At 50.6% G+C, this 24,592-nt stretch overlaps 1 protein-coding gene across 5 annotated transcripts; it reads right to left on the bottom strand.

Annotated features, from left to right (window-relative positions):
• Positions 1 to 819: 819 nt before the first annotated feature.
• CNNM1 (cyclin and CBS domain divalent metal cation transport mediator 1) lies at positions 820 to 20,546 on the bottom strand. 5 transcript variants are annotated; one of them, XM_071563856.1, is made up of 13 exons: positions 18,956 to 20,546; positions 9,056 to 9,199; positions 8,389 to 8,526; positions 7,937 to 8,106; positions 7,644 to 7,743; positions 7,439 to 7,486; positions 4,489 to 4,551; positions 3,346 to 3,503; positions 2,955 to 3,132; positions 2,484 to 2,597; positions 2,288 to 2,404; positions 1,871 to 1,998; positions 820 to 1,547 (listed from the first exon to the last, which is right to left on the bottom strand). In XM_071563856.1, the coding sequence occupies exons 1-12, from the start codon at positions 20,463 to 20,465 to the stop codon at positions 1,919 to 1,921; spliced, it is 2,820 nt and encodes a 939-aa protein (XP_071419957.1). In that variant the 5' UTR covers positions 20,466 to 20,546; the 3' UTR covers positions 820 to 1,547; positions 1,871 to 1,918. The 5 variants fall into 5 exon arrangements, with proteins under 5 accessions (XP_071419957.1, XP_071419958.1, XP_071419960.1 ...); XM_071563857.1 differs by lacking the exon at positions 1,871 to 1,998; XM_071563859.1 differs by lacking the exon at positions 1,871 to 1,998 and having other exon boundaries at positions 2,288 to 2,400.
• Positions 20,547 to 24,592: the final 4,046 nt, after the last annotated feature.

Here is a 24,592-nt window from a genome sequence, read left to right as displayed (position 1 = left end):
CTTACACTTTTGTTCTTGAAGACCTCCATGTGTAGAGCCTGGCCCACCCCACATGTAGTTTGTATCAGTGCTTTGCTAGTCTTACCAGCCTTGTTTTTCCTAGCAAGTGACCTAATTTTCTCCTTTTCTGTGGTGTAAGCTCATTACCCATTATGCCATTTACCATGGCAACAGAGAACAGATTATTCCTTTCCTCTTTACAACAGCTTTTTAGGTATTTGAAAACTTCCTCTCTCCCCTTCACATCCTTTACCAGTTAAGGTTAAGCGACTCTGTTTTCTTCAGCCTTTGGGGGAGGTTGTTTTCCAGTCCATGCTTTTCCTCTGTCCAGCCTTCAATTGCTGTGTGTTTCCTTAGAAGAGGCAGTGCCCAGACAGAGTTGCAGTTATTCTAGCTAAAGCTTTATCACCGTGGGTGGATTGTGAGATTTCTGTTATTATCTGTCAGGCTGTACTCCAGCATATGTATTCCCACTATTGTGTTTGCAATGGCTTGATGTTAACTCCTGTTCTTCCCCACTCTGCACAGCGGTCTGCATTGCTATGACGTAATTCGCCGCACACCAAGTGCTCTTCTGGCAGCAAGAGTAACAGAGAGCCCTGGTTCATGGAGAGAAATTGGGAAGCGCTCACTGTCCTCCTCCTCTACTTGCTCACTTCAGTGATGCCGAGTCCAGTAACTCCAGCCACCTCTGGCCATGGGTAGGAAGGAGGGCAGCCTGGCCCAGTGGGAGGGGTTAGCACGTCTTTCCCTATACCCATTGACACAGAGAGGGCATTGCTCAGGGAAAAATCACTTTTAATGTTAATATCCCTGTTGCGTTCAGCCTCTACAAAAACTACTGACTGGTCTGTATCAACCCGAAGGCTTGGTGTGAGCCTCCCTCACACTGGCAGGTGTGTGTGGAGAGGAGGATGGTCCAATGTAGCTTGGAGCAGTCCCTTCCCAGGGAGGGGGCTGCACTCGGGGGTGAGTAGGGGTCCCTGCCCTGTGCCTAGCAGGGGCTCGGGAGTGTGGGGCTGAGTCAATGGTCAGTGTGAGCAAGGCTCTGCAAGCGTGCGTGTCACCAGGCACAGCACAAACATGTGCTGGGGCCCTGAGCTGCAGGTGGCACCCCATGAATAGCACATTCTCCTCATGGTGGAGACCACATCTGTGCAGCACCCAGCACTGAGGGGCTTTGGGCCTTGCTGGGATGGGGATGAGAAATGATTTTAAGGGCAGTTCTGGGTTGGGCCGCCCCTCCCTGCTCTGCCTGCAGGGATGCTGTGACAGGCACTTCTCCACCTTTCCTTTTTCCACCTCTTCCTTGAGACCAGATGCTACCAGAGAGCAGCTGGGCAAGGGCCCCTGGACTCCACCTAGCTGGTCCTGGCCGCCGGGGTTGTTCAGCCCTGCTGGGGGCACATCCTTTGTCGCCTGGAGATGGGGCTCTGCACAAGTCCTGCAGGGAGGGGCGGCACGAGTGGGTGGGCAGGCAGCGAGCGAGTGCAGACCTCTTGCTGCTGGACATGAGCCTCATGGCAGGAGACCCCCATGCTGCAGACCTGGAAGACACAAGCACAGCCTGGTGCAGGTGGCCAGAGCTTGCTGTCTCTGACCTGCTGCTGCTCAAGCTTGCAACACCCTTCCTAGCCAGGCTCAGGGATATTGCTGCAGAAACACATTTCCAGTGAAAACACGAGTCAAAGTCTCCCTCAATCTCTGACATCCAGTCTGCTGCTATATCCCTTGACCCTGCTCCAGCCCCCAGCAACATGCATGTCTACATGGGCTCCAAACCACATAATTTGGCTTTGCTGCTTGAAACTTGAATTTATGCTATTTAAATTGAGTGACCTCCCATTTGTTGGGGAATGAATGTTCCTACCTCCAGTCTGCATGGGCCTCCAGCACTGTGCTCCAGCCACAGTGCTGCTCAGGTGATTAATGGGGCGAGGTTGGAGCTTTCCTCTGGTGTCTTCTCACCCTCCGATGATGTCTGCTGCTTGCGCCCACCTGCAGCAGCAAGGGTGCTTAGGGATGGGGTGGTGGGAGCCAAGGGTGCTCAGGATAGGGGTTGCATAGGGTTGGACTAGGACCAGGTCACTGACTCTGCCTGAGGTAGCGCTAGGTGCAGTTTTGCCTTGCTGCTGGGGCACTGACAGGGAACTGGGCTGTCCCCCTGTTCCACGCCAGCCCCAGACAGGGTGTCCCCAGGACAGGGCAGAAGAAGAGCTGACACAGGCAGCAGGGTGCTGGGGCAGAGCTCTCCCCTGGGTGGTCCCTCCCCAGGTCAGTCACTCACTGAGGGATCTCAGCAGCCTCCTGCCCAGCGCCTCCTCAGTGCTGCTCTGCGGTGAGCTGGTCCCGGCCTCTCTGCCTGGGGACTCCGCTTCCTGGATGCTCTCACAGCACTCACTGTCTGCAAAAGCCCAGCATGGCTGCAGCACCTCAGGGCACCACAGTCTTTGCCACCCAGTGTGTTCCCCAGCCACACTCACTCTGCCGCTTGCTGTTCTCCTCATTGTCAGCCAGCTCCTCCTGGATGAAGGGGATGGCCTCCATGCGAAGGAACACCGAGTCGCTGGGACTGCGCAGCCCCTCGGAGCGGCTGCCTGCAGGGACACATGGCAGGTGTGATGGCGGGGCAGAGAGATGCTGTGCCCTGGGGCAGGAGGTGGCAGGATGACAGCCATGGTAGCAGGTCCCACTGCGAGGGACCTCGGGGGACATGAGCACATGGCAAAGAGGAAATTACATGCCTGCATAGTAGCACCTGTGTGCATGTACAGGCGCAAAACAGCATCCACAGGTGTGTGTGTGTGTGTGTGCAAACGCCCAAGTGCCCCATTCCATGTGCAACTGCATCTCAGACGTGGTGTGTGCATCATGTCAGAGGGTCCCAGCACAAACCCCCAGGGCACATTCAGCATTGGCCTGTGCCAGGGAAGGAATGCTGCTGGGTGACTCACACATGATGCTGTTCCTCTCATTTAATAGAGTGGTGGGATCCTCCTTGGGTGTCTGTGGGGTTCCTCGTGTGGTCGAGGCCTTGGTTGAATCTCTGTCGAAGGTCTCCATGTCGGGGGACTGGGGTGAGCTATCCATGCGGCTGGCCACCAGTGCATTGTGGTACTGCTGCCGAGTCACCTGGGCACACAGATGTGTGCCAGCTCAGTGGGCACCAAGCCCCACTAGGACCTCCCAGAGACTTGGTGGCACCAAACCTCCAGACAGCAGGAGTAAGTACAGGACCCCCAGCACCCACTGGGCACTCGCCAAGCTCCTGGGGCACAGTGGGGTAAGGGGGAGCCTAGGGAAGAGTGGCCAGCGTGGGACAGTTGCTGCCAGCCCAGCCCATACCTTGACAAACTGCACGTCGCAGAGGATGTGCACAGAGTAGTCAGGTGTGTAGATGTTGTTGCTGCTGCTGTGGAGCTGTGTGCTGCTGCCCCCACAGTCCTCCCAGTTGGGGGACTCAGAGCGGTTGAGCCCACTGCACCGCGACGGTGACCTGTTCACTGCAGGAGGGGACAGCAGAGAGGCAAACACTCACTCTCAACTTGTGGTGTTGCTTTGGTTCCCAGTGCTAGTGTAGGGCCAAGTTGGACCAGTCACCTCCAGTAGCTATTCCCCAGGACATCAGTGCTGACAGGAGCCCCATGGGGGACCCACGTCAGGGTCCTCCTCAGTGCACGCCAGCAGTGGAGATTGTGCCGTGCCAGATTCACACAAAACAAAGGGAACAGGCAGGCATCTGACCTGGCACTGGCAGCAGAGGTTAGGGCTGCTGCCTGCCTGTCACTGACAGCTCTCTTGCTAATGCTGGCCGTCCACACCACATTTGGCACAACTTCTGATTGCAACTGGCAGCCCATGGGTGTTTGCTTAACCTGCCTTGAGGGCATGCTCCTTGTCCACCCTGACTGACAGATCAGGAGCAGAAGCTGCCAAGGCAAGCTGGTCTGTCACTCACATTGATTGATGGCCTCTGACACAGTGTGTGACAGATTCTGGCTAGTCAGTGATTTATTAAGGAACAAAGGTAGCTTGTTCCTTGTGTGGGTGACATTTGCTCTGCTGCTAAAATGCTCTTTTATTACCCAGATCACCATAAAACAAGGGAAGAAGGGCAGCATGCACGCAGGGCTGCAGGCACCTATCATCAAAAGCAGCAAGTCAAAACTCCAAGTGCTAAATGCAGGAAATTACAGAAAGTGCACATCAAAGAAAGCCCAAGCTGTCCATTGCTCCTCCTTGCCCCCATCCCATTCTTCCTGGAATTTTGCATCATACTGGGGAGGCTGTGGCAGGGCAGAGCCACTGTCCCCAGTCTGCCACCCATGCTCCAACCAGTGAGGGGCTGCCCAGCATGGGGTGCTGTGGGTGCTCCTCTCCTGGCACTGCCCAGTGTTCAGGGTGCAGGGGACTTGGGGCACTGAGGACAGAGTGCTGGAAAGACCCTGCCACTTACATAGGCCCTTGATCAAAGCCATGCTCTGTTACCTGGAGAGCCAGCCAGGGAGTCCCCTCTGCTGAAGGCGAAGGTACGGGACACTGAGACAGGCACTGCAGAGAGAGGGACAGGGTAGGAAGAAGGAGACCCAGGGGAAAGTGAGGGATGAAGGTGAAGTACAGACCAAGAGGCAGAACGAGAAAAAGAATCACATGCCAACACTCTTGGGCTGAGCTACCAGGAGTAGCTTCTAGCATCCCTTCCCTCACCTGCTATACCCTACTTTTTCTGCTCTGAGGAGGTGCTCACCAATCCTGGGGACACGGACACCATCAGGAATACAGACTTGAATGCTGTATATCAATCGGTTGCTCTGTGATGAGGTAAGGGGAGGTGAGGTTGTGGGGGCGGACCAGCTCCTGCCAGGCCTGCCTGCACAACCACATAACTCTAGAGCATTGGCATGGGTAGAAAGCATCTCCCTCTCATTGCCTGAGTGCCAGCACTCTGCTCTAGCCATTTGCCAGCCACTGCCAGGATAGGGGACTTTGTGATCAGCTTATGCCACCTGGGAAATCAGTGGAAGGCAAATCACTGTGACTGGCATCTGGGATGTTCCTGGATGTGTAGCCACATGGCAGAGAAGGAATGTGCTCTGCAACAGTCCCAGCCTCACAGCTGCAGTCAGGGGCTGGCAGAAGGGTGATGCAAAGCAAAGGGATTCACACCCGTCTGCCTGCAGTTCCCTGCAAGGCCCTGGGTCTCAATAGCCTTGGGACGATGCTGCAAAGAGTCACCCACTGGGGCCTGATCCTTGCAAGAAGAGCAAGAAGCCAGGACCTTGCATCCAGGGCTACCTGATCCATTGCCACAGAGAGGGTAAATCACAGACATTCACTTTCCATGTTTTATTGCCATGGGTTACAGCAGCAGTGACAATTTCAAGGGCAGGTTGTTCCCCCTGCCTGTGATTGCTGCCCTCCACAGCATCCCTAGGCCACGCCACAGGGCACAGGGCTCCATGGGGGAGCGGAGACACCACCACACAGGCTGAGTGATGGACTCCTTAACACCTTTCAATGCCTCATCTTTTCTCTGTGCAGGTCCTTGCCTCAAAAGCAGCAGGAGATATGAGGCCACTGGCTGCCTTACCTCCAGCTACTGTGCCTGTTGCATGGCTGCAATGCTCTGGGAACCATCTGCTGCCTATGTAATTAATGTTTTTAAATTGCTTCAAAGGTAAAATCCCTGGGAAATTTGCCCTGCAGCCCACTCTTCTGATCTTCCCTCTTCTCCCCCAGTAACTCCTGTTCTGTGCCCTCCCCTGAATCAAAACCTTCTGCAAATAAAAGACACCAGCATGAAGCACTGCCCAGAATAACCTTGCCCAGATGGGAGCAAAGGACAAGTTGATAAATCACCAGCACTCACTCCCTGCTCTCACCACCCAAACCTCCTGCAGTATCTGTCACCCCACAGGCACCAATGCCAAAGATCAGCTGGTGATAAAACAGTTGCAGAACAACAGTTAATTAATAACAAACTGTTAAATGCTCAAGGGTTAATGTTGGAATTCTCAGCTACAATACACTACTCATATTCATTTCTGCTGGGCTTTTCTACCAGGAGGAAGGAGAATGCCAGCCTGACAAAAGAGATGCTTTGTCACCTCTGCCTCACAGCCTGTTTCCTTGCTGGCCAGGGGTGAGACACTGCACATGTCCCATGGCTGCATAGCAGAAAACATCTCAAGACAGCATCATGTGTGAGCATGGGGACCAGCAGCATCCCAGCATGCAGCACTTCAGACCCTTATAACTGCACTGACACAGCTCCTGCTGTGACTGGTGCCCTGCCTGACCCATGGCTCACTGCCTGAGCCCCAGTGGGACCCTGAGGACCACAATCTAGGACATGGGGCCATCCAGCAACATCCCAGCAGAAACTGGCCTCTTCATTGATTTCCTCTGTCCAAAATGAGTGCACTGTGGACATGGAGGGAGCAGGAATGCACACTGAGGGGTTAATCCAGCAGTACATGAGCCAGCCTTTTGACTGGAAGCAAAGTAAGTAACAGGAAATAGGTGAGAGCTGCACAAAGACTGGGACCCACTGGAGTGAGTCACCTGTCCCGAGGGACTCCCCCTGTTCTCTCAATGATATTCCTCTTTACACCTCCCTAAAGGCTGAACTTAATGGGTTCTTGTTTTGAATAGGCACCTAGAGCATCTCAGCTTACCATCAGCAGTGCAGATCTGACTGCAGCATCTGGAGTTTGGATGAGAAATATGATGCACTGGAGGTAGGCAGCACCTTCACCTGTCCCTGAGCCACCACGGACTAAATATTTGCAGGGGTGGTCAGCAAAGAAGGGAGTACCTCACAGTTTCCCCTAATCAGAGCTCCCTCTTTAACTCTCGCAATCAGAGGATCTGCTTCTTAACTCATCAGCTCTGCAGGCAGGGATTTTATCAGCACTGGGGCATCTTGGCTAACTTACTACCACCATGTGCAAATAGCTCACAGGTAAACTGACCCATCTCTGCAATTCCTGAGAAGCTCCCATTCCCTCAGTGTGAGACCCAGGCTCAGTTCATGCTCTGAGCCTTGGAAACACAAATCTGTCCAGAGGTGTCACACTGAGACTGTGAAGAACCATGTCAGAAGTTGAAAGATTTACTGCTCTCAAGGTCGCAGGGTTCACTGCTCCCATCGGCATGAGCATGCTGCCACCCATAGGCAGTGCCTCTTGCAGCACCAGCCGTGCTGGGACCCACTTGCAGAGATTCAGCACATGGTGGAAACTTCAATGGGACCTCCAAGTCCCTCTCTGGGGACTTTGCTGAATCAGTCCCTTAACATGTTGTTTCTCTGACAAGTTCTTTAGGGATACCCTCAACACAGAGCTGCTCTGCATGGGATCAAAAGCCAGCCCTCTCCCAGGCCAGCTGGTGCTTCAGAGGAGAGGCTTAGGGCCCCACCCTGTCCCAAGACACTTACATAGGAAGGAGGATCCAGCCAGGCTTCCCATTTTTCGCACATTGTTATCTGAAACAACAGTTGGAGGTGTGGGAATAGCAGAGGAAGGACTCCCGTTTGCCCCATACCCTGCAGCAGGGCCACTCTACCCCATGGCCAGCTCCTACTCCTGGCCACCAGCTGCTGAATCAAAGGCAGAGTCAAGGGGAGCCTGCAGAGGCCTCACCTGAGGAGATGACAGCCATAATGGCAGGGACTCCATAGTAGGTGAATGCCCCATTCTCAAACCGCAGTCCTTCTTTGCCAACCTCCACCTCCACTTTCCCCTGGAAGGAGAAGGAAAACTCTCAGATAGGCACCTCATGCTCCTAGACACTGACCCACCCAGGGCTGCAGGGACTCCTGCTGTCCCATACAAGAGTTTGGGCATCTTTGCTGGCAGAGGCAGCCCAGAAGAAGGTGGTGAGGAGAAAATGGGGCCACCCCCTCCCACCTTCTGCTTGCCACTGCCCCAGACACCTGCAAGATGAGGACGAAGTAGTCAACGGGGCGGTTGCGTTGGTAGAGGTAATGCTCTGCTGCCTTCTTGTTCTTTCTGTCATACTTGAGCTCCTGGATGACATTGGGATGTTTCAGGAGCCGCAGTAGGATCTTCTCAGAGAGGTAGGGGGACTTGAAAGGCTCCACTTCTAGAGGGGAGGCAAGATGCTATGCTCAGCAGGACTGAGGCTGCTGGGAACCCATCATCCTCTGAGCTGCACAGCCCCCTCCTGCAGTTTCAGCACCCTACTGCCCAGAGGGAAGCCAAAGGCAGATCCATGCCAGTGGGGCAGTGGGATGCCCAGGTTGTGGGTCCAAACAGGTGGAAACTGCTCAGTGTGGGGAAGTCTGATTCAAGAATGGCTTAGGGATGCCCTGTGGGACTGGTGCTGCTGCAGGGAGCTGCAGGGCTGGCACAAGGGCAAGCATACCTGTTGCCATGAACCGATGGGTAGCCAGGAGGAGCTGAGGGGAGATCTTCACCTTCATCTCACTCTCTGAGAGCCTGAAGATGGAGAAATCCTGAGGTTTGCGTCCCCGGTGAACTCGCTCCTTCTTCCGATTGTCCGCTGCAGGCAGAGCAGAGCAGTCACTCACTTGCAGCAGCCACAAAGCTGCTGCAGCTGCAGGGCCCCATGTCACATGCACACTATGGCAGGGCTGCTGTGGAGCAACAGATGGAGCAGCAAAAAAATGTGCTGTGCATCACAGTCTTGGAGCAGCTCCCTGGGCAGGGAGCAGGATTATGAGACACACCTCTTGCTCAGGCACAACTCCTGGGTGCATCCTGGCTGGATGCATCACCCAGAGTTCCAAAAGAGCTTGGGAACCACCCATGGGCATTTCATGCCCAGCATACGTGTTCCTGGGTCGGCCCTTCCCAGCCACCAGGTGCTGATTCTTCTTTACCTTGAGTATTCAAGACTCCCTGACACCTGACCACCATATCTCCGTCATTCTTGTCTTTCCCACCATGAAAGTGATTGCTCTGAGGAAGGATCACGATTTGCCCAGGCCTGTTTCCTACCCACATCTGTCTGTCTATGCAGGCTCCCACCCCAGCTCCTGAAACCACAGTAGCTGCTCTGGGACACTAACTGTACAGATCCGTCTCATCAAGGATCTCGGACTTGATGATCTCCTCAATGACATCTTCCAGGGTGACAATGCCCATCACCTCGTAGAATGGGTCTCCTTCCCCTTCATTGTTCACCCGCTGCACGATGGCCAGATGGGACTTTCCTGCAGGGGGAGAGCAAAGTGCCAGTGAGACATCAACCCCTGGTGAGAAGTGTCCCCAGCATGGTGGGTGGGCAGGTGGACAGGATTTGATGGGAGGCACAGATCACAGACCAACCTCAGAAGACACTATTACCAGAATCCACCCCAGCAGCACTAACCCAAGGGGAAGGGCTGGGCATGCAGCCCAGCTTAGCAGGCCTCCTGCTACCCAAGCTGATTTGTAGATGTCACAGACACTTTTTTTAGGGCCACTTGCTTTCTTTACCAGGGCTGAGTCACTCTGTTCAGCTCTTTGAGAGCCTCCTGTGCAGGAATGAAGTGTGCATTATACCAGCTGCTTCTTCCTTACCCTTGGCTTCATTGGCATGAGACAACTCTTAACAGAGCAATAAGACAACATTCTTCAACAAAGAAGTATGAGTATGTTCATGGGCTCTACTGATTTCCCTCATCCTCCTGATGTTCTCATTCTAATGTTGCCAGTTATCTTTCCTTTAAAATTAGAACAGCTTTCTCTCATCTTTCTAACCATCACTGTCTAGGCTGATCCTAAAGCTTTTCTTCAAGAATAGGCAAAGCCCCCAGCTACTTGGAACAGGAGCTAGTCTTAATTCAGAAACATGTATGTTTATTTACAGCTTCCAGCCCAGCCCCTGCAGAACTCTTGGGTGTCTCGTCTGGGTGCAGACACTGAACACTCTTCAAGCCATCAGCTTGCACCTCAACTTCTCCAAGCCCTACCCTTGATGGCATTTCCTCTCTGTTAACTTAAACAAGAAGAGCGGGACTAGGACCTTCAGTTGCCATGATTGGAAGTTGCAGTTTTCCTTAATCATAGTTTCAGCTTTCTCACTTTTCCCTTGTCAGCTGGCAGTTCTGCTGACACATTCTCAAGCTTCTTGTTTTTGGCATACTTGAAACATTTCTATTTGTTTTAGCATGTTCAGCTCTCTGTATGCTGTTTTGACTTCTTCAATATCTCCCTTCCTTTACTGCTATGATTTATGCTCTTGCTCAGCATCTTGACCAGAACACAATTTCCAAGCAACGAACAACTTCTGAGTTTCCAGCTTCAAGGTATTCTTGGACCTGAATGAACATCACTGGTTTTCTTATTGCCCCTGTGGCTTCTACACTGCTCACCAGTCCATGCAGGTTCTGAGCCTCCAGTTTTACCTAAGTTAAAAGTGTCCTCACCAGCACTACAGCCAACAACTTCCCCTCCCTCTGTTTGCTTTTCATCTCTGGGGTCTCTTGTTGCCATGCCTGCACAAAAACAGCTGTACCATGGGCACTGCAGGGACCTCCAGAAACCTGTAAACATGGGCTCAGAGCTGAGCTCCCTGAGCACCAAAGGTCACCCATAATGGGGGCAAGTCCCCTCTGCTATGCAGCTGCCTCTGTATCTGCTTCTCCCATAAACCCACCCCAACAAGCTCAGATGCTGCTTCGGGAAAGATGTGTGCAGTATTTACATATAAAGATGTAATAGGGTGGGCTCCTGCCTGCTGCACAGCTCCCTCCTCACCCACTGGTGCCTTCTGGCTCATCCCCAAAGAGGTACAGGGATGAGTACAGCCAGAGCAGCCTGGCAGTCCCACAAACACATCAACATGTCTTGCTGGGGACCATGTGACCTTCAAATAACCCTGCCCTGGATCTGAGACGACCAAATGACATTTCTCAACCGAAGATCAGCACTATACATTTCTCACAGAAACACTTGAGCATTTTCCACAGTATAAATTCCCTCCTCCTCATACCAAGCTTTTATTGCAAGATTTCAGAGAGCAGCTCACTGCCTCCCACGCCTATGGATTTAGAAATGAGAACATAACATCACAGTAAGTAGCACTGAGATGCACTTTAAAAACCCAAATCAATAGCCATGGGGTACTGAAAATTTAGCATGATCTTTGTACTGGGATATTTCACTCCTTTCATACAGAGGTGAGTGCATCTTGTCTGTTCAGTGGGTAATAAAGTAACACAGCACTTAAAAAGAAAAAAAGCAGAGGAGTTGGCTGCAAGACAGCAGCAACAGCTACGTTTCATCTTAGCAAAATCCAGCTTTCAAAAATGTCTCCTTTGCCAAACTCTGCTCCCAAACACTGGGGCCATCTGGTCTCCTACAGCTCCTCGGGTGAGCGAGGAGAGAGAAGTTATTTCTTTTGGCCAAAAGCTTGTTGTTAATGACATTTACATGCAACCCAAAACCACCAAGCCCTTACAAAAAGCTTAGGTGCTACTTAAAGGCAGTCAGAGAGTAATGGAGGCAATTCTTTTTTTTGGACAAACACCTACATCGACACTGTAATTTACACTACAGCAGCTTCAGAGAAATGTGATTCCAGCTCCACATTCACGTAGAAGCAAATGAGATTATTTAGAAATAAGCCAGCACCGTTAGCCTGGAAGGAGACCCACAGTTTCACTGCACCGGAGGCAGAGCCAGTAGGGCTGTTAGAACACTCAAGAGTTATTTTCACAGAAAATAAACACTTGTAGTCACACTATAAACCCCCAGGTTTAAGTTTTCAGGCTAACACCAACATTAGAGATGGAGCAGGTACCCAGCAACGGAAAACTGTTACAGTTCAAGTGGTTGCTCCTTCCCACAGTGAATGAACTGATCCCAACCCATTCCTGGCCAGCTGGTATCCATGTCACAAAAAGCCCTGGATTCCAGTCCCAGCCCTTGCAAATGAGTGTTGCTCCCAGCTGATCCCCTCTGGGAAAGGGCTGACTTGCTCCAATTTCTCACCTGACAGATAAAGTCATACTCCACACCCCAACTCTGACCCAGCTGGGTCCTGCATCTCCTCTCATCGGTTTTTTAACAGATCCTATAAATTTTGACCCTATAAATTTGGGTGGAAAGTTGCAGGTGTCCTGGCTGAATGGTCATGGCTTGCTCCCTCCTGGGCAATGCTGCCAAGCTCAGCTGTATTCCTCTGCCCAGCCCTGGGAGCTTGTACAGTGGCAAAATCTGGGCAGCTTCATGAGGTGGAAGCAATGTCTGAGGGAGAGTGGCACAGGGACAGACCTGGGGACACTAGAGGGGGCACATTCTCCTCTGCAGCCATTATCCTGCAGGTCAGCCTCTGTGGGAGCACAACAAAGGGAAATAAATAATTTAAATGAACCCCCAAACTTGATCTAAAACAGCTCCAAGATCTGTAAAACTGACTCCAAAACCCATGCTATTGTAACAATTGCTAGATAGCTCAAATGAGATGAATTATAAGGGTGAGCTGCCTCCCCACTAGCAAGCTGTCACATGTGAACTTTACAGGGCTATCGCTGATGCAGGAAAGCAGAGTGCAACACTTGTGAATCAAATCCTTGGTTTGGCAAATGCTAGAACAAATCGGCAATTAACTTTTCTTGTGTGAATAGCTCTGCTGGCCTTGACTGCTCTCGCACAGGAAGTCTATAGGTGATTAAGTGTCTGCTCAGCATGGGATATAACTGCTCTAAATTCTTTATGAGCCACATGAAATCTGCTCTTTTCAAACAACAGCTTCATTGGAAAGTTAATGCCTCAAAATGCTAAATTACAGAGCTAATATAAACAGCTGAGAGCTTCCAGATGGAGCAAGCATCTGAACAGATATCTAAAGCTTTTATGCCCATTTTAAGGAGCCTTGGTTTTTGCAGGCACCTAAATGACCTTGGACTCATAGATCCACCTCTAAGCATCCTCCCCAAAGGGAGAACAGGGTCTGAACACATAGAAATGCCTTTACTTCTGGGAAAGAAAGTTCTGTTGGCTGCAAATATAGCCCAGACTACCTCTTTATCATTTTTTTATGTAGGTGCTCTGCCAGAGGAATGTCAAAGATGCTTTAGCCTTTTCTCTTGTTCCACAGTATAAACATTCTGAGCATGAAATTAATTTTCATAAATTTTATGGCAAGATCTGAAGCTGTTACTAGAGATCAAAGGTACAGGCACAAGCCATGAACCATTTACAGCTACAAAATGGAAGGAAAATAATCAGTAGTTTTCAAATAAGATTGTGAAACAACTATGCTGTAACTGAAATCTATTTTCTGTGTGCTTTTCTTCAGAGCTCTTGTCTGGGCCAGGACCTGCCAGCACCTCTGTGCCCCCTTGCAGACCTGCATCTGAAGTAAGTGGGGACCCTGATTTGAAGTTCTTGAACCGGAAATGTGTGTGTGCCTGTGCTCTTTTGTTACAATGACTCTGCACCAAGGGTAAAACCATGTGCCTGAGGTGTTGCATCTAGAGGCAATTCACATCTACACATAACTGAGGGGAAATAACCAAGAGGGCTGCAGGGTCACCCAGGTCTATGGGAATCAGAGCTATGCGAAGGGAAAACTGTAAATCCTAATCTCATACAGACCTTCCACAGAGACAAGAACTTCACCTGCTTACATCTGCCTGTAGCCTTTCTCATATTCTGCTTTGGTGCTTTTCCTAATCCTAAAGAAAACTGTGAAATGATGGAGTATTTGGAATAGCTGATCTATTACCATTGACAAAGCAGACCAAGAGGGTAAGGGGCTGATCCGAGGTGACACGAAGTTCTGAACTCCTGTGACCCAGCCTGCCTACAACTGGCAGGTCCCCTTGCATGTTACTTGGAAGAAGCCTACAAGGGTGCCAAGGCTTTCTCAGGCTAAAAACCTTTTAAAAAACCAGTGCAAAACTGTTTTCACTTTTAACAGGCCATTTTATTCTTTTCCACAGCTCAACATGAAGATGCCCGACAGCTCCCAAGAGGAAGATGGGTGGCAGGGTGCCCTCTCCCCCAAGGACATGGCTCCCTTCTTGCTTTGCTGAATTCCTTCCCAGAGCAGGCCTATTCCTGAGCTTATTGGGGTCGGGTAGAGCAACACAGGGTTTACACAGTAATATCTAGCACAGTGTGAGGGAAAAAGCACAGTAATGCTTCAGGCAGACTTGCAGCATGAAACAGTGACAAAATTTTTTGTCTAGCAGCTCATTCACTCTCAGGGGATGTGTAGGGGATATTTCTTGGGTAACAACTGACTCCTTAACCCACACAATGGGCTAAGGAGGTCATTCCCTAAGCTCGTCAAGGTGCCCAGAATAGTGGCTGTAACACTTGCAGAAATCTCTTGGAGGCTGAGTTAAATTTGAAGTAAGGCTGTGTGCTTGCAATGCCTGCAGGCTCAGAAGGACAGTATAAAAAGTAGCTGAAATGGTACCCCAGTTCCTGGCAAGTGTAAAAGCTACTTCTCCAGCTACATTCAATTTTCCCAAGTCTAATAAAGGCTGTGGAGCATTTTGAAACATAGACAGACCTAGGGTAGGGTCATCCTCCACAAGACAGGCTGTTTTCCCTGCTAAGCCTGAAAGTTTGTGGGTTTTGAGAATTTATTTTTAGTAACTCTTAAAAGATGCCAAGCCACAGAAGGCTAATTTGAGTTGCAGGTCAGCCTCTGTGCTGCTGCAGGAAAATAGACATAAGAGCAAATTTTGCTGTTCCTCTGAAAGAGGACAGTTACTTGCCGAAAGGTGTCACAGTAGCATATAGACTCCTCCAGGAAATCAGTCAACAGAACCCATAAACAACTTGAGGAAGGGATAAGCCTATGGCTTCCCAAAGGCACTCCAGAACAAGGAGGTGCACCTCACAGAAGAGGTCCCCACAAAGAATTATATCACAGGACTGAAGCTACAACATGCATTGCTTGGTTAACTTCTAGGGATGAAGGGGAAACAGATTGCATCACCCACAGCATTTCACACTGAATGAATCCATAAACCTTTCCTTCTAGCTCCACATTTCCAAGGTGAAGTTTATCCTGCAGGAAGCTCATCTGCCCCTCTACATTGCTTTAGTTTGCTAAATATGATGCAGTTATTTCTCTGGTGTACTAGATATTTTCTCCTAGGAGCCTAAAATAAAAGTCAGGTACTCTGAGATTTACCAATACAAATTGCCAAGACATTGTCTCCCAATTTTTTCACTTCTGCAGTATTTTTATCTTCTTTCACCTGGCTGCAAGTGGCAAAATTACTGGTATGTATTTTCTTATTTCTACCAAAGAGGGGACACATTCTGTGTGGTGTCCTTCACTTAGGACTTCTATGAAAATGCTGCACGACTTTGCCTTCTATAAAGACGCTGTCTAGCTTGCCTGAAAATATGGCAAATGGGGTGTTCAGGCCTCATTGAGTTCTTTCTGCTGAGTTTTGATGAGAAGATAAAAGTCAAAACCATCTTCTAGCACAAGTATTTCCTTCCTTCAGCTGAACCTCTCTCACAGTGCTGTGATATTGGTTTTCAGTGATGTTTTTGCAGCTCCTCTTTTGGGCTGTGGGTTGAAGTCCAAACTACCCTCGAGCAAGCCAGACCTCCCCTCTGCTACTGTTTGCAGCCTTCTCTGGGTTTTTCCTAGTTCCTATCAGGACCCCAAGTTTAACCATCTTTTTGCAGGAATTAGTGACAAAAGAGACATCAAAAAATGGCAGCAGCAGGGTTGTGAAGAGGCAGATGCAAAGAGTTTGACCAGTTCTACTGTGATGGGGCAGAGGACAGGTTTTGTCAACAAGGAGCTCACAGCTGTTCTTGGACACTTGTAACCACACTGGGCCATTTGCTCCCTTTGGTGTTACTGAATTGTATGCTACTATTTCATACCAATTTAAATGTTTTGTAAAGCTGATGCTGCAAGTCCATGGAAGGTAATTCCTTCTACACAAAGTCCTGCTGGGGGAGACACAATCTATGACTCGTCTATGGATTAAAATTGAAGCAAACATCAATGCCTCTTAATGGAACTCAGCACAAACGAGGTTAATGTGAGCATATCTAGAAACAAATGAAGGGAAACTTTCCTTCAAATTTTGCTATAAAACACCAGAGAAGAAAAAAAGCTGACCTTCATAGCTAGGACAGAACAGTGCAAGAAAAGAAACGCATCAGGTGAACAAAGGTAATAGCATGATATTGGTGAGCAGGAGAGACAGAAAATGAAAGTGCTGCCAGAGGTGTGAGCAAGATTCACAAAGTGCTGTATTTAATAATCTCTTGACATTTTCAGTAAGAAAGAACAAATATTTGTGTACTATGGCAAGGAACTCTGGCACTAAAATAATTACTTATATACTATGCAAAAAAATTACATTATGGGTAGCTGTATGCGTATTGCAGATGTGGCAGAACATTAAACATTAGTGAAACAGATCAGAAGAACACATTGCTATCCAGGAAAGAAAGATATAAAATATTACAGGTATTTTCTATAAACACCATAATAACAAAAAGAAATAAAGGATACAAAAACTATCTGAGTTAATCACAGGAGAAGAAAAGAAAAGCTGGCAAGGTTTCTCTAGAGGCTTGTCAGGGACATAAGGAACTAGAGATGGTTATAAATGCCCATCCTTACCAGAGACTTTAATTTCCTAGAAGGCAACCGAGGAGACTGGCCCTTATTAGTGGGAACATTTGCTGTCCTGCAATCACCTTGGATGTGTGAAGGGATGAATGCCTTCATTAAGCACTTGTTAAGCCAACAAGCAATCAGCCTACTTTCTAATTAGTGGAGGTGTCACAGAAGACCTGGCCACAGAAAGCAACTTTGATTGGATCAAACAAAATACTTCATCATAATTTAAACAGACACAGAAAAGGAGACAGTGATGAAGATTCTTAATTACAAACTGGAAACCTTTATTTTAGAAATTAAGTGGTCAAATGAACAGGGCTGACACAGCAGTGGATGGGGCTGAAGGTAGCTGGGAGCAAACATCTGTCACAGTGTGGGAGCCACCATGAGAACCTGTATTTGAACGGGGAAAAGAGAGTTTAGGAGCGTTCAGGGCTGGGCTGTTGTGAGGTGACTATCTACAGACTCAGGGTGCTGGGGTTGACCAAACGCCTATAAAGAGGGGAAAGAGGAATCAGAAGAGATCAACAGTTGGAGAATAACATCTGGGGGAAGAGCTAGAATTGCTAAATACCATGCTGAGTTAGATACTAAGACCAAAAGCATGCCATGTAATTTAGAAAACACAAGGAAAACAGAAAATGGTTTTAGGGAGAGCTCTAATTAGGGGCTGTAGCAAAACACTCCAGAAGGCCACAATGACAGGCAGATGTAAAAGAGGAAGAGCCTGAAGTGCCATGCCAAGAGCTTAATGGAGCAAAGTTAAAGGATGGATTATCTTCATCTGAGATGAAGACTAGCATGAAAAAGTGTAGGGCAGGTAGTAGGGCTTGTTAGTGTATCTGTGAACTCGGGGAATGGCACGTACAGAACACATCTGTTTAAGCAGGGCAGAGAGGACAGCAAGCAAAAGGCAGGGAGCTAAGCAACCAGAAGTCCATTTCTATAGGTTTATTGATTCATAGGGTACCAGAACAAATTTGGAGAGGGAAGTGTGTAAAAGTAAATCAGGGGATGCTGACCAGGGCAGAGGGTGCCAAAGTCATCTGACATCTCTAGACACGAGAGAGGTAGCAGAGACCTCAGGTGAACTTCTGCACAGTTCTAGTGTCACGCAGGAAGACACAGTTAAGAAGGAACTGCGAAGCATGAAAGGAATTAGGAAGAGGAGAGACAACTGGCATGTGAGAATGGGGGCAGGAACGGACTACTGTAGCTCACCAAGGCTGACCACAGAGAACAATCTCAAAGGTTTTGCTAACAGTCTTGTATTAAACCCAGGAATTTGCTGATTTGCACCTCTGGACGTCTCCAGTCCTCCTGAGGGGAAGAGGTGGCAGAACATTAATGTGCATGCCACACAGAACTCCTCTGTCTCTGATCCTGAGCAGTCATGAGCATCTCTGGAGAAAATGCTGACTTGCATTGTCTGATGATCACTTTCCTGGTACACAAGAAATGTCCTATCCTCCCAGTTCTAAAACATGGAGATGACTCAGAGGCAGCTTCCTCTGTATCTAAAGTGGACCAGGGTGGCCTTTCTCACATGATCAGCTCTGCCTGCAGCACAGCAGCCCCAGGCAGCCCAGGAGCAGAGTGCTGCTCTCCTGCATTACATAATGCAGCATGTCATTGCTGCAGCCATTTCTTAAAGACTCACTCACCCCAGTATGACGTACCAAGTAACACGCAGCAAAACACAATTTCCAGTGGGAGGACAAAACACATGCTGTGTCTATTCTCAAGGTATGGTTAATGAAATACAGCTCTCAGCATCTCTGGCACTGCTGGCAGCTGCTGCATTATGAATGCTGTCACAGCTGCGTAAAGAAACAATGTACATCTCCTTCTAAGGACTTAGGCTTTTCTTCTGCCTTGAAATGACAGAAACACTTCCTAGACCTGCTTCTCACTGCTAAGCTGAATATGTGAAAGCTAAGTAATGAGATGTGATTTCCTGTCATAAACTCCTCTGCACAGAACAGAGCAGTGAATGCTGCCTTGTCTGGGCAAAGGTGCAAGGCAGGCACCATGCCCATCCTGCCAGACCCCTGCAGGGACGTGAGCCTTGTAGGACAGGCTCACCTGCTGAGCCAGCAACCTGTGAGGCCAAAGGCTTCATAATATCACAGGTACAACCAGTACTGCAGGCCCTTGATCCACCTGAGGATCTTCCACCAGGTGACAGCAGGGTCATCGCCTCGCCAGCGCATGCAGGGCCCAACTCCCCCCAGCATCCCTGGTACCTGCAGCATCCTGCCAGGAGGCCATGCAGGGCTGCCCGTGGGGGCTGCTAACCTGGAAATCATTGGGGGTGCAGAGGGGTGCAGGGGGAGCCCGGGGGGTGGTGGCCCAGTGGCCTCACCCTTCTTGAACTCCTCAAGCAGTGTGTCGAGGCGCGTGTCGTTGAAGACGCAGTGGAGTGGGCGGCGGTAGAAGCGAGTGACAGTCTGCAGAGGAGTGCAGTCATCGGGGTCTACAAAGGCCAGGTCCTTGACAAAGAGCAGGTCGACAATGTTGTCACGCCTGTCACCCTCATAGACCGGGATGCGTGTGTATCCAGAACGAAGGATCTCGGAGACGGTGGCGAAGTCCAGCACGGCATCGGCCCGGAGCATGAAGCAGTCCGCCAGCGGCGTCAGCACATCCTCCACCACCTTGGTGCGCAGCTCCAGCGCGCCTTGCACCATGGCTAACTCTTCCCGAACCAGGTCGCCATGGGGGCCAGCGGCGCGCAGCGTCTCCAGTAGCCGCTCTCGCGTAGAGAATACGCTGAGCTCCTGCCGGAGGGCCCAGTCCAGCAACCGGCTGAGCGGGTAGCAGAGGGGGAAGGCGGCCAGCATCAGCAGCCGGGTGAGGCAGAGGGTGCGGGAGGCGATGGCCAGCCCGTGCCGCGAGCAGACCGAGTAGGGCAGCACCTCGCCGCCCAGGAAGACGGCGGCGGCGCACAGCACCACCGGCAGCCAGGGCGCTCCCCGAGGCCCGTCGGCCGCCACCGCCGGCCCGCCGCCGGGCAGCGATGCGCAGAGCCAGCCGGCCAGCGCCGCGTTGGCCCCCGCCTGCCCCAGCAGCAGAGTGCACAGCAGGTAGGTGCCGCCGCCGCCGCGCACCGCCTGCACCCGCCGCGCCTGCTCCCGCTCTGCCGCCGAACCGCTATTGCGGAGGACGCGGAGCTCCAGCGGGTCCAAGGAGAGCAGCGAGAGTCGCAGCCCGCTGAACAGCGCCGACAGCCCCAACAGCAGCAGGGCGCCCAGCGCCCGCAGCCAGCCCGCCTCGGGCAGCGGCAGCAGCCAGGTGCCCAGCGCCGGGGTGGCCGGCTGCACCCGCAGCAAGAAGCCGCCCGCCGCACCGTGGTGTGCCCAGGCCCGCCCGTCCCAGGCGCACAGCGAGAAAAGCCGCCCGCCCGGCGCCGTCGCCGCCTCGCCCTTGCGCGGCTCCCGTACCCGCACCTCGGCCAGCGCCGATCCCGCCGCACCACCCGAGCGCAGCGGCCCCACCACCTCCACGTCCGAGGCCCAGGCGCTGCGCTCCCGGCACCGCTCCGCCGGGCCCCGTGCCGCCGTGCTCTCCGCCGCCGCCGCCTCCTCGATGAAGACCAGCCGTGGCTCCCGCTCCCCCGCCGGCCCGCGGCTGCCGTTGCCCTCGGGCGGCGGCTGGAAGTAGAGGCGCAGAAGGAACCGGCTGCCCTCCGCCGCCTGCACCGCGCCGCCCTCCAGGGACACCCGGCCCGGCGTCGTGTCCTCGGGCCGCAGCCCCAGCAGCCAGGCGGCCCCGGCCGGCGGCCGCGGCGACAACAAGAAGAGCAGCAGGACGGCGCCCCGGCTCCGGCCCCAGCCGCTGCTGCCGCGCCCCGGGCCCGCTACCGCCACCGCCATGCCGCTGCGCCGGCACTGCAGCGCCCGCCTGCCGCCCCGGGACTGCAGCGGGGAGCCGGTTCGGCACGGCGCGGCACGGCACGGCGCGGCGCGGCGTGGCGCGGCGGCACACGTGGGCTGGGGGGCGGGCAGTCGCCGCGCCACGTGCGACCGGAGCCCGCCTGCGGCACCCTGGCGGGAGGAGCCGGCGTGGCGGGGCTGCCCACCGGGACGCCACGCGGGGCGCCGAGAGGTTTGCCCACCCGCCCCGCATGGCTCGTGCGGGAGCATGCTGGCGATGGGCGGCACCGCGCACTCTCTTCACATCTGGTGCGACGCTGGGGAGGGTGCCCCGGAGCCCATTCCCTCGGATACGGGGCGGCCCCCGCCTCTGGCAGCCAGAGTGGGCTGCGGGACCGAGCAGCGAAACCTGACCCGGCCACGCGGACTCCCGATGTCATCCCGGGTGCGCTGGCTGCGGGTTGCCGTGCGGCGACTTTGCCTCCCTGCACTGTGCGGTCTGGGCTTGCTGAAGGACTTCTGCCAGCAGCCTCTAGAGCTGGGATTTGCAGTTAGCTTCCCTCTGCTACCTGCCGAGGCCCGACTCTTCAGCTGTTTAGCGCAAATTCACCTCCCTTCTTCCCGTGGGAGTGTTTGGTTTTTTGTAGTTTGTTGTTTGGTTGGTTTTTTTTTTTTTAAATGGGGGGCATATTGGATTTGCAATCTTGCTAGAAAGCAAATGTGCCGCACTGTAACTACATTTATTCTCATGTCTAGACCTAATGGGGAATCTTGCCAGGGTTTATCAGCTTTAAAAGTATGTGCTGAAGAATGCACTTATGGACTGTTGAAACTTTTGTGTCTTCCCTGGACCAACATCCATCACGACCTTGAAATGAGGCTGGGAAACTGGAAGAGACTGTTGCTTACAACTATAATAGGCTTAGTGGCAAAGTAGGAAGCTAGTCAGAAAATGTCATAAAAGAAAAAGAAAAGAAAGTGCTCAAAAATTCTAATTGTTTACTCATTATTACACCCATGAAAATAGGTCACTTTCTGTGTCAATATGTCAGCAGGCAGACATGCATGAAAAGCTCCCAGGGAGATCTGTGCTCCTTGCTGTGTTAGATAACCTTCCCCCTCTCTGGGAGAGAAAGATTAATTTTTTCCAAATTTGATAAATTCACGTGGTGATCACAGGGACTATGTACTGTTTCACAAGCTCTTGCTGATCCTCCACTTTCTAACTCCCCCTTAGTTCCACTGGTACTGCCTAGTGCTCCACCTGGGCATGATTTGTGGAGGAGGCAACTGGTAACCTACTTTTGCAGACTTTGCCCCAACTTATACTACCTGAGGAACAGGTCTCATAAGCTGCCCTAAGCAGTACCTGAAGTAACTAGGGATCATCAGAGTCTGCTCCTGCCTTCCTATCTACAAGGTGGTGGGAATGAGCACATGGCTGCTCCTTCCTTATTAGGACCTTGTAGGAACTACTCTCTGAGATCATCCCAAATTTTAGCAACGGCAGGCTGTTATCAGCCCTGAATTTCTCGCAGATCACTTTGTGCTGAGAATACTGTAAAAAGATGGAAAGTTTTTGTGCATCACTGCCACTGCATGATGTATTGGTGTTTGGGAGCTGTGTACCTGTGCCAGTAGGTACTCAAATTTATTAGCTTGTAGGTTAGGTTCCTGGCAGGTTTTCTAGTGAGAAATTTCTCTGTATAGGACCTTAAGACTGTGAATTACTGGCTTGCTTTTTTATTTCATTAAGTACTTGGAAAGTATTCTTGTCCATATTTCCCATGTCCCTACAAATCCTTGAACAGCACTTTGGAAACCACTGGTGCAGCTAGTACAAGGGGGAAAGAAACATGGCACTGCAGGAGGAGGAACCACAAGGTGGCAATCTCTCTCTGCACTTCTGCTGGCAAAATAAAGCTCTGGAAAAAAAAATCTCGGAGAGTAACTGTGTAAGGTTGCAGAGGTGATTGCTCACATCTTTTATCAATCAGAATCACAGCAACATTGGGTTTGATGCTGGTTTTTCGCTTCTAAACGCTTTTCACTTTATGATGAAACTCTCAGTCTTGAGGTGGCACTGTAGGCTGTTCTTTGCTGGCTTTTCCATCCATTGCCCCCAGACAGGCAGCAGATGTTGCTTGTTAGATTGCTAACTACTAGTGCTGCTTTTGTGTCTGCAGGCAGAGCTACTGTATGCCTGGTGGGATAGTTTCCTCCTGCACTGGAGGGTATTGTTAACCTCATGTTATAGTGATGTACTATGTAATGGTTGCATCAGCACCCTCCTTCATGTGCTGACATGCCTCAATGGGAACAAAATCACCTGGATGTTAGGACTATGCAGCGATCTGCAGTTTGAGTGTAGCATATGGTCTTGAGGGGACTGCAAAGCCGTCATGACAATAGCTTCACTCTAAAAAAGATGTGGCCAGAGGGTGTAAAAACACAAAAGAGAAATAATGCTCAGTTTGGGGTAGAACCACTCTGGTCCTGCAGTATCAAACACCATCTGTTGCTATGAGCTCCATCTCAATCAGGACATGTTTGTGTTCTTGCCAGATGTTAGCTTACATGTGCTGCATGTAAAAGTGAACTGATGTGAAAGCTGTGGTCTGATGTGCTTGCAGTAGGATTTGCTCTGCATAAGTGATGACGTGCTAGCCAGCCTCTTGCTGAGAGGATGCGCTCCAGAAGTTGCAGGTGTGTGGCTGGAGTGTGTTCAATGAGTCAAGATAGGAAATATCTTCCAAAGCTCCAAATAAGACAAAACAAACTAAGCTTTAGCACATGCTCAATTGATTGAGTCTTCGGCAAAGTATGACATGAATTTGAAGGTCCTCACTGAGGCCTGTCCTGGCTGTATCCTGTCTGGTGAGTCCTTCAGCAAGCACAGCATAGCTGTCCTTCTTTTCTTATGCTGAACCCTACTCCTTTTACCTGTTCTTCTTTAAGTTTTCAGTTAGAATGACAACCTTATCATGCTCACTAGCACTGCTCAGGTTCTGCTTTACATTATGTCTGCCACCACTGCAACTTGTGTGTCACAGCCTGCAATATCCACAATCCCTGCCAGTGGTGACTTCTCTAGTCACCACTGTCCTCTTCCAGTTCTGGCTGTCCATATAGGACGTGGAGGAAGAGGGAAGCATGGACATGGGGAGTTTACTAATGTCTCTTTGCATCACTTTGACTTTAAGGCCTGAAGTCAGTCTGAGAGGCTGTGGGTTGCAATTCACTTCCTTCCTGCCTGATGGGAGCGCAGGGGCTTTGCTGTCTCCTGGTCCTCTAGAAATGGCCCAGTAGCCACCAGAGACTGCTAGCAGGGATAGAAATGTTAGCAATCCAAATCATGATGGGAAACAGAAGGAGTTAAAATTAAAAAAAATTGGGGATTTTTTTCCCCAGAAAGCAGGAAGAATCTGGAAAGGATAAGGCTGGCTTCTCCTGGAAAATATGTGCAATGTGATTGTCACTAATACTCTGTAGCCAGATTAGAGAAGATACTTTCCCTAAGTAAGTGAAATAAGCACTGTGATGTGGGATATATGATAACTTTTGAGGCAAAAGGAATAAGACCCCAGGCAAGGGAGCTTGAAACAGTGTCCTTTCTTATTTTTTCCTCTTTTTTTTCCATCTCTGAGTCTGTGGCGTTCCATTAACTCCTTTTCTCTACTCTGGCCATGGTTGTTGCAGCTTTGTAAAGCTTTACTCAGACTTCTGGATGATGGTGCTTTAAGTGCTTGATTTATGATAACCAATTTTGGTCCTGAAATGGTACCAAAAGTCTGCTGTTTTGGTTTAAACTGTTTTCCAAGCATTCTGGTTAATAACAAAAGACAGAGAATCTATCTTGAGGAAGCCATAAAATTTAATTCATTTTTGCAACTTAAATATATAATCAGTGACATATGGTAATAGTAAATACAGGAGGACATGTCATTGCTTCAGTCAAACTTCTGCATTCAGTCAAAACCTAATAGTTGTAACATCAAACTGTAGTTTCCATTGAACAGGAAATAGAGCATCATTTTTTCAAAGTAAATAGACATGCAATTGCATGCCTATTACATTGCTTATATAGCTTTATTTTTAGCATTCTCCATGTTGCTGTTACTAAAGAA

Source organism: Pithys albifrons, chromosome 9, assembly GCF_047495875.1.
Source record: "Pithys albifrons albifrons isolate INPA30051 chromosome 9, PitAlb_v1, whole genome shotgun sequence".
Lineage (NCBI taxonomy): Eukaryota > Metazoa > Chordata > Aves > Passeriformes > Thamnophilidae > Pithys > Pithys albifrons.
This window is presented reverse-complemented; position numbering and strand designations above follow the sequence as displayed.